This window comes from Marmota monax, unplaced genomic scaffold (assembly GCF_021218885.2).
Source record: "Marmota monax isolate L192 unplaced genomic scaffold, Marmota_monax_Labrador192_F-V1.1 WCK01_AAM20220418_F8-fsc00051, whole genome shotgun sequence".
NCBI lineage: Eukaryota > Metazoa > Chordata > Mammalia > Rodentia > Sciuridae > Marmota > Marmota monax.
This window is the reverse complement of record NW_026695202.1, coordinates 16,559,383-16,569,348: the sequence shown is the minus strand read 5'-3', so window position 1 is coordinate 16,569,348 and position 9,966 is coordinate 16,559,383. Positions and strand designations below refer to the sequence as shown.

The window sequence follows — 9,966 nt, the reverse complement described above, 5'->3', positions numbered from 1 at the left end:
CTGGGATGACAGTTACCAAGTCCCTCAAGAGAGGAGCCCATAAGTGACTGGACACCAGTGGATTAAGTCGAGTACTTACCTCCACAGCAAATTATAGCAGCCACAAAAAGGGAGATGTCACTGTCGTCCAGCTCCAGTGCATTGAACTTCATGGCGAAGTCAAACTTGGGTTCCATGATGTCACAGAAAGGTTTTCTCAGATTTTTCAGGAATTCCCGTGTTATGAAGCCATTGCCATATGCCACCAGCATCCCATCTTTGTTCATCATGGAGGAAAGCATTGTGAATATGGCCTCATAAACGCCATATTTGAGCAAAGTGACTTGGTCATTCAAGTCCAAGTTTGCAAAGCCTGGAATGGCCTTGGCGAACTCCGTGAGCTCTGTGACGGTCTCCACCGACATGCACTGGCAGCAGTGGAAGAAGCGGACCTCGGCCTCCTTGTTCTGGATGCCATTGGCCACCATCTTGGCTACAAGAGTCTTTTCAGCCATGCACAACGTTTCCATGTCATGGATGACAAAAGGCTGAAAAGAAAGACCCTTACATCAGGCAGGCAGGTCATGATGAGCTATCTGAGTCCTGATATAACTAGGTGCTCTTAGTTATGGTAAACCAGTGAGGAGCTACCAAGTCCAGGTCACAGCCCCATAACTGTGTACACTTTTTAAAAGATGTTAAAACCAAGTTCTGGCGATGGAAGCAGAGACGGTTAGCCACGTTATCAGCATGGGGTGATGTGTCTGGTGAGGCTGAGAACAGGCATGAACCAGCTGCTGGCCAGAATTAACATCCCTGTGCCAAGCAGGAGGAATGACAGCATCTGGGGGATCTGACTTACGGCCTGTCCCACAGCACACATGTGTGCTCACACACACACACACACACACACACACACACTCACCACATCAGTAAGGAAGTGCGGCCAGAAGCATTTCGGGGCCCACCTGGCACACTGAAGCACAGAGCAGCAGCAGCTCAGTGGTTTTGAGAATAGTCTGCCAGAGGCCAGACACACCACTGAACACACCCGGCCCTGCGGCCTGAGTGCTCCCTATTTCTGGGCTGCTGAGCATCGCCAGGAGCTGCAGTGTTGAACCTCAGTGAGGGCTGCTGGGTGGGCCTGCAGCACACGTGGATAGGCTGGGGACAAGCAGGCTGCCTGCGAGATGTTTAAGAACTGGAACTTATAGATAGCACAGAAGTAGACAAAAACCTGACTCCACCTGAGGAAAGGCGACACTACCTGTACTTGTGAGTGAGAGCACATTCTCAGCACAAAATTCAAAGCAGCCAGGCGCTGTGGTACACGCCTTTAATTCCAGCTACTCAGGAGGCTGAGGCAGGAGGACCACGAGTTTAAGACCAGCCTGGGCAACTTCGCAAGGCCCTGTCTCAAAAAACAAACAACAACAAAACTGAAAGCCAACTTTCTAAATAGCTCAAATCTGAATAAGGAAGACAAAACAGTCTCTTTCCAACTTTAACCACAAGCCAGATGGGTGGGCACCATGGTGCACACCTGTAATCCCAGCGACCCAGGAGGCTGAGGCAGGAGGATCACAAATTTGGAGCCAGCTGAGCAACCTAATGAAATCCTATCTCCAAAAAAAAAAAAAAAGAAGAAGAAAAGGGCTGGGGATATGGTTCAGTGGTAAGTGCCCCTAGGTTCAATCCCTAGTATTGGGGGGAAAACATCAGGCCAGATAACCATTGTTTTGAAAAAAATTGGAGCATAGTTATGCTTCACAAAAAAATGAAGCACAGATTTAAAGAATTGATATTCACAGGGTGGACCAGAAAGACACACACAGTGACCTCTGCATCTGTGGGTTCTGCATTCTGCATCCGCAGAGTCCAAAAAAAAAAATTGGATCAAAAATATTTTTTAAAAAAATTGTGTCTGTACTTGAGCTGGGTGCGGTGGCGCACACCTGTAGTCCCAGTGGCTTTGGAGGCTGAGGAGGAGGATCGCAAGTTCAAACCAGCCTCAGCAAAAGTGAAGCAAAAGTGAAGCACTAAGCAACTCAATGAGACCCTGTCTCTAAATAAAATACAAAACAGGGCTGGGGGTGTGGCTCCGTGGTTGAGTGCCCCTGAATTCAATCCCCGGTACCAAAAAAATAAAAATAAAAAATTTGTGTCTGTACTGAGTCTGTACAAGCTTCTCCCTGCCCACCACCCCCAGCAGTGTTGGGGATGAAACCCAGGGCTTTGCCCACGCTAGGCAAGGGCTTTGCTATTGAGCTACACCCCCAATCCCCAGACATTTATTTTCTTGTCATTATTCCCTAAACGCAGCATAACAACTACTTCCATAGTATTTATATTGTATCAAGCATTAGAAATCCTCTAGAGATGACCTTCAGTATATGGGATGATGTGCATAAGTTCTCAGCAAATTCTACCCTATTTTAAATAAGGGTCTTGAGCACCCTGGATTTTAGCATCCATTGGCTTACTGGACTCAGTCCCCCACAAATACAGAGGGAAGACTGTATTTTTGAAGGATAAATGGGAATATTCTCTCAATTACAGGAAAACATACTAGTAGACCACTTTACCTTTATTCAAATAACTGTCATATTTTCTTTCATTTTTCTTTGGTGTCACTGGGGCTCAAACCCTGGGTCTCACTCTACCAAGCAGCTGCGTCCCTGGCCCATAATTGTTTTCTAAAGTACATAAATGAAGGTGTTGAATAAGTAAAGTGGTTCTATGGTTTAAAAAAAAAATTAGAGCAGTTCTGAGTTAAATCTTGGGACCTCCCAGAATCTTCACCATGGCAAATGTGTACTGCAACTCTTCCAGAATGAGGCTAGGTGAGTGGAGGCTAGAGTACAAGTGGAGGAGGGGGAGGAGCAGGGGGAGGAGGGGGAAGGGGGGAGAGGGAGGAGGGGGGAGGGGATGGGGGAGGAGGGGGGAGACTTTTTTGGGGGTGGGGATAGAGCATCTCACAGGACCAGAGTCAGCCCAGCTACATAATTTTTGTGATTTAAAGTAGCAAAATGAAAACGTGGGCCCTCTTTGAGAAGGGATTAAGACTTCCAAGACGCGCTGGGGTTCAATTCCTAGTACTACATAAAAATAAATTAATAAAATAAACCTATAAAATGAAAGAATCATATATATAAGTAAAACTACTTCCAAGTCGGCCTCAGTCAGCCCTGGAGAGTGAAGCTGGCGGGTGAGGCTGGCACAGGACAGCACTGTGTGGAAGAGATGCTCAGGAACAGGCAGAGAATGGAGATGTGAGCTAATGCTGTCTCGATTCGTCTTTATAAAACCATCACTTGGATTCTAGAAAGCAGGCCTCATCTAACAGGCAAAATTGGAAACCATTTGATTGGAAAAATGGTTGCTAACATCGAGAACCTAAAGCTTGGTAAGAGAAACTCTGTTGAAACTCCCTCGAAAGTTTGCCACACTGTATTGATGAACATTTTGTAAGGCGATCTTTTTTTTTTTTTTTTTTTTGTGGTGCTAGGGATTGAACCCGGGGCTTTGTGCATGCAAGGCAAGCTCTCTACCAACTGAGCTATATTCAGCCCCTTGTAAGGTGATCTTTAAAACCCATGCATCTTGTGCTTAATTCTGAAATGAGTTTTTTTTTTTTTTTTGTACTAGGGATTGAACCCAGGGGTGCTTAACCACTGAGTCATATCCCCAGCTCCCTAAGTACCTTTTTCTTTTCTTTTTGTGAGATAGGGTCTAAGTCCTTAAGGCCTCTCGGAGTTGCTGAGATGGCTTTGAACTTGCTATTCTCCTGCCTCAGCCTCCTGAGCAGCTGGGATTACAGATGTGTGCCACCACTCCTGGCTGTAATGTGCTTTTTATAATGATAGATCTGACATCACAGCCTGCCATTTCAATAAAGCATGCTGCAGATTTTGGACAGTGGGAGACAAAAAGTGCCAATTTCCCCAAAACCACTCTGAGGTAAGACCAGAGAGTGCCCCTACTTGACCCAGCACTGTCCCTGCTCACACATTGCTGGGTTCTACGGTGCCCAAAGACATCACTCACGAGAATCAGTCTCTAAAATGTACTTCGACATTGAAAAGTCAGGCCACTGGTCTGTCTGGAAAAAATTAAATGTGAATCCTTGGTAGAACTGCTTTGGGTAAAACTAGCAGGCTCTGGTTATGCTTGCCTATAAATTCCTATACACAGTATTAAACTCCGTGTTCTTCAATATGAAAATGCCGTAAGGGGCAGGTATAATATTTGACCTTAATACAGCAGCAAGCCCACAATATGGTAAGCGGTGACATCCATCAGGAGAAGCAGTTCTGCCCCGACACGCTACTTGGGGACACCTTTACTCCACAGACTCTGAAATGTTGAGGACACGTCTTTCAGAATGACTTTCAGAACCTGACATGAGTGCGATGCCCCCGTCATTACTGTATTCATGGGACTGAATGAGGCTCTGGTTCGTGGGGCTGACATGCAACAGTACTGGGCATCCAGCCGTGTGAGGGCCTGCGTTCAGGCCCCTGCACTGGACACTATGTGATCATGACCTTACACTTTGAATTTCTACAGTCTAAATATTTAGTGCCAAGGGTTTGTTTGGTTGGTTTCACCACTTTTCAGAAGGTACAGCCAGCTCTCCAAACTAAGAGCAGCTGCCTGAGCAAGTGTGTGCATGCCTGAGTGTGCCTGAGTGTGGAGCAGGTGCACAAGCGTGTGCGAGCATGCCCGTGGAGGGAAGCAAACATCCCAGGACAGCTGCTGGCCCTTGAGAGCTCCCGACCCACCTAGGATCGCTCTAAGAAGCTGTTGAAACACCTCTGTGGAAGCCATGCCCAGAGGAGACCCCTGTTCCCTCTTGCCCCTCCACCCTGCTTCCACTGGGTCACCCTCAAGTCAAGGGGCAGCAAGTTTCCCTCCACTCTGGCCCCATCACTAAGGGCCCTGACCATTTTCTGGTACAAGGACCTGAAACCTCAGGGGCCGAGACCAGTCCCAGGTCCAGACAGAAGCAGAAGTTCTCACGTGTCTCCTCAGCTGAAACCCACCTTTCATCAAAGCAGTGTGGCCTCCCTGCAGCTGCCTCCCCTCCCAGCAGTGTCCAGGGACTTTGCTGCAGGTGACTGGTCTGCATAGAGCAAAGGAACGGTCTTCCACAGGCCGTGCTCAGTCCCCTATTTCTAGAAAACCACAGGAGCCTTTGACATGCCACCTGTCCAGCACCTACTTGTCCCCATTAAGGTAGGGAATGGTTTAGGGCCAAGTGCTGGTCAGAGCTTAGGAGGGGGCTGGTGGCTACTCGCACCCGCCCAGCAGATCTGCAAGGAGCAGGAGGAGGACTGCACTGAGGGCCGAAGGGCCACCTTTCCCCAGCACACTGGTCAGATTTGTCCTGGTTGTGCAATTCATGCTCCTCCTGAAGCAGAAGCAGAAATGAAGTCAGCTGCAGGCTTCAGGCCTGAGGCTGGCGGCCTCTCTACAGCTCTGCTGGAGGCTGGAGGCGGCCGAACCTGATGAAGCAGTCACTGAGTATTGGGCTACTGGGCAGGGACAGAGTGAATGCCTGGTCTCCCTAGCAGAGTTCTCACCAACAGATGGGACTGCTTTCTAAATCAGCAAGCTAGAGACTGGGGCCTTCCCCGGCCCCTGGCAGAGACAAAACCAGAACTCTGTGAAGAGTTCTCGGGCAGTGTGTCCTGGTGGAGGGCACCCTGCCAGTCAGGCCTCTCCCAGGCTGGGTGCAGATGGAGGAGCAGAGAGGAGGCCTGTGGTGAAGGCCAGGTGCTCTGTAAGCCTGCCAGCAGATGGGCAGGACCCATGGTGGGACATGACCTGGCCTGGAGCTGACAGTGTGGTCAAATGCAACGAGTGACCTGCAGCTGGAAATTGCAGGGTGCCTGGCACAGAGATGTGTGGGCAAGAGCAGGCATCTGGCTCTTTGCCAAGTGAACCCCAACCTAGATGGTAACCTAGTGCATTTCTCCTGTGTCAGTGTCCTCAAGAGTCTGACTGCCCCAGCTCTGGCCAAGGCTGGGGGAATTCCTCATGGAGCTTGTGGATCTCGGTGGAGAGAAGCAGAGGAAACTGTGGGGACCAAATCAGCATCAAAGATCAGTATTTTATTAAGTGTAAAAGTGACTTTTAAGTGTGCTTCAAATTCTTTAAATTCAAGGGAGAAATGTAAGATCTCAAACGGAAGTTTTGGTTCTCCTAATTTGGGGTTCTCTTAGCCATCTCCGGGACAGAAATGTAAAGTTAAAGGCTACTCCCTCCACTTCACCCTACAATCCAGAAAGGGGCCACCTGGTGTGGTGCTTGCTGGAGACTTTTAAAATCTCTCATCCTATTTGACTGGAGAATGCATGGAAGAATTCAAAGGCTCAGTAAAAGAGAGGTTTGGTTTGGTCATGAAATTAAGCAGCTCATGAAATCCTTTATTTTACTGTGACTAAAAATTCTAGCTTATAATTCCCAATAAGGAATGTTTCGGTATTCATTAACACAGATTAAACCTGTCATACCATGCTCAAAGGGGAAGGCAGAATGACGTGTGACCACCCTAGGACCAAGCCCTGTGAAAGCTGATGGGACACCACTCCTGACATGGAGACAGGTGCATAAGCCTGCAGGGGGTGGGGAGAGGGTACATCTTAGCTGTCCCTAAAAAGGTCCAGAACTATCCACAAAGTCAGCCGAGTTTCTAGAAACAAAGGAGCCTTTCTAGGGCTTCCTCACTGCAGGGAGGGAAGGCAGGAGGTGTTGGGGACTGGAGGGAAGGTGGAAGCCAGTGGGCCAGTTTTAGGGGAAAGGATATGAGGGCATATTTTGAATAAAAAGTGAACACATTAATTTTCTGGCCTCAAATAAAGATTTTTTTTAATGCACCTAAGAAACGATGCTGGCTAGGCATGGTGGTGCATACCTACAATCCCTGCAACTTAGGAGGCTGAGGAAGGAGGATTGCAAGTCTGAGGCCAGCCTGGGCAACTTAGCAAGACCCTCAGCAAATTCGTGAGATCCTGTCTCAAAATAAAAAATGAAAAGGCCTGGGAAAGTGGCCCAGTGATTCAGAGCTCCTGGTTCACTCCCCTGGGGTCCCTGGCAGCACATGAACCAGACCTCTCTCAGTGTCAGCTACACAGCCTTGATGAGCACTTGCTTGCTAGGCGTTCCAAGGTGCACTCAAGCAAGAAGCATTGCTCTAAAGCTACATGTTAGTCTGGGAATGAACCGTCTGCATTCCCACTGCCTTTCATTTGCCTTTGGGATGAACACCATCTTTTCCACACTGAGGTTTCCTGGGTCCCTCTCTACAGCACTGATTGAGGCGTTGCCAGGGGAATACTTGAGACCCTACCAAAGGGCAGCAAAGCCACCTACTGGATTGTGGCCCGTCTTTCCCGCGAGGATGACTCGGGCTTTGACCTTGTTCATTTGAAAGTTCTTCAAGTAGGCCTCGTAAATTCTCTTGGCAAGAGACTTGAGATCTGCAGTTTCAGAATCTTCTACATCATGTTCACAGGTAAGAATTTCTGCTTTCAATTTTGCTTTCTCAGATCTTGGCATTCGTCCAAAACGAATTGCTGAGGTGGGGGTGGGGACAACGGGAAACAAACATAAATAAGCAACGTGGGGAGAAGATCAGGCAAATGTCAGCAGGTTGAGGAGGGCCGGCCAGCAGCTCCTGGTGTCACACTGCGCGAAGGGGCCTTACGGGGGTCCAGCCCACTCCTACTGCCACGCGACCTTCTACCAAGGAGAGAGAAAACAGCCCAGCCTCCAGAAAGCTAGGTTTTTAAAAGAAGCTAGGTTTTTAAAAGCTAGGTTTTTAAAATAAAAGCTAACGCCATCCCTCGCGTCATCAGCAGGACAGCTGACTGTCCTTGGGTGGAGTGGCCTTCATGGTGGGGGTTGAAACGAGTGAGCAGAGACGAGCCTGCGGGAGCCCCTCCTTTACACAACCTGCGCGCGGAAGCCAGCCATTCTAAGATCGCATCTGGCTGAAGCAGAGTGTGACGAACCCCGAGCATGGCACATGCCAAAGCTGGCCCGCACCTCACAGGGAGTGGCCCTCCTGCCACCCTGGTGAGAGCACTGCCCACCATGTGAGGCTTCCAAGACAACTCCGCACAGGTGCTCTGCCCAGCCACTGCTGTGTCCTCCCCACATCTGTGTCCTCAGGCTTCTCTGGATACAGGAAGACTCAGGCCTGGCATGTTCCCAGCATCTCATGCAAAACCTGGTCCATTCTGAGGACTGGGAAGTGGACTGCGGCACGGACAGCGCTGTGCGGGCAGCCTTACCTACCGTTGTGTGACATCCCAACGGACAGGCACTTGTGGAAGCGACAGTACTGGCACTTATTCCGATTCTTTTTCTGGATCTTGCAGTTGCGGTCACATTTGTCATATACCAGCTTTAGCCGGATGGTTCTCCGAAAGAAACCCTGCAAGAAGAATGTGTGGCTCATTAAGAACAGGCATGGCTGGGACACCTTGAGATCTTCACTCACCTGTTCTGTTCATTTGTTGTCTCTTTTTAAATGACCTGTGTTTAGAGAGACAATCTTCTTAAAAGTCTCACATAACTGGGACAGATAGAAAACTTTAGCTTTTCATTGCACTTAAAATGAACAACAATAAATGAGGCAGATTCAAAGTAATTTCAAAATGTCCCATTGTGAACATGCCTAGATCTCTCAAACGCCATATGTACAGAGTACCAAACCTGAGAATGTGTGTGCAGAGCCATCACAAAAGGGCGTGATACTTCAGCAGACCTGCAGGATGTGACAGGTCAGGGTCCTTCTGTAAGGACTGGTCTAGGAGCAGCTGCTGGACCACAGAGCCTGCCTTGTGTACTCCTGGTCCTGATCATGTCTGTCTGGCTAAGATATGCATGGGGTGTGGGTGGCTCCAATGGAGAGGTCCCCTGAATACAGGGATGAAGTGCCAGAGGCTCAGAAATGGTGGCAGAGGAGCTGAGCCCAGGTGCTGCCCTCCTGGACCAGGCACTGTGGGGCCTGAGCAGAAGTCTGGACTCCTGGCGTCGCCAGATCCTCACCTGCTACATGGGAGCAAGAGCCTTACCTGGCCCAATCAGAGGGTCAACAGATAAGTGGGTAGACACGCTCCACATTAAAGCTGGTTTTCTGTCCAAGGACACCCTTATCTCAGTTATGTACAAGCTGAAGTAGAGCAACCTGCCGGACTCTGCGATGGGAGGAGTCAGCCCGTCCCGGGGATCAGTACCCCTCTGCGCCTTCTTCAGGTCTCTCAGCAACAGACATCTGTGTCGGAGACAGCAGTAGGCCCCCCCACCCTCACCCGTGCCACTGTACCTTGCAGCCTTCACATGCGTGGACCCCATAGTGGTAGCCCGAGGCCTTGTCCCCACAGATCCTACACTCGATGTTCAGTGTGCCACTGGGAGGCTCATCCACGCTGCCAGGAAGCACAGGGTAACTAACTGAAGAGGGACTCGAAGCTGGAGAGAGGGTGTCTACAGAAAGAAGAGGAACGTGTATGAACATTCCCGGTGTCACGCCCTGTGGAAGCCAGGCCATTCTGCCGCGGAGGCACATCGTGTGTGGTGTAAGCTGGGCAGCTGCCCATCCTGCGCTGGCCCTGTCCCTGGGCCATCCTCTCTCTGCTCCCTGAGGACCATAGTGCTGGGCTCGGGAGCTGCTGTGCTCTAGTTGGCACCTGCTGAACTGTGTCCTGGGCTGCACAGTGTCACGGTGGCCTTTGACGGGCCTCCGCCTGTGGGCTCCACGTGCCTCTGCAGAACTCCTTCCTTCCAGCAGTTCTTCTGCAACAGTCAACACAGGAAACGGGGGCAGAACACAGGACTAAAACCTCCACGGGCAACCCTGCGAGCATAATCCAGGGGAGAGAAGTGAACTAAGCTGGGACTTGGGGAAGTTAAGAACTTCTGTTAAGAAAATGAAAAGCAAACCACAGACTGGGAGAAAGTGTTCGCAAATCCCAT

General features: G+C 49.7%; 1 protein-coding gene across 6 annotated transcripts in view; it reads right to left on the bottom strand.

The window, feature by feature from the left end:
- The window catches only part of Ppara (peroxisome proliferator activated receptor alpha), a 60,264-nt gene that overhangs the window by 8,885 nt on the left and 41,413 nt on the right, over positions 1-9,966 (bottom strand). For all 6 annotated transcript variants that reach the window (XM_046429276.2, XM_046429277.2, XM_046429281.2 and 3 more), the window contains 4 exons: positions 9,317-9,477; positions 8,284-8,422; positions 7,357-7,559; positions 80-527 (listed from right to left, as the gene is read on the bottom strand). In XM_046429276.2, coding sequence (XP_046285232.1) covers positions 80-527; positions 7,357-7,559; positions 8,284-8,422; positions 9,317-9,477 — 951 coding nt within the window. The remainder of the gene's footprint in view (positions 1-79; positions 528-7,356; positions 7,560-8,283; positions 8,423-9,316; positions 9,478-9,966) is intronic.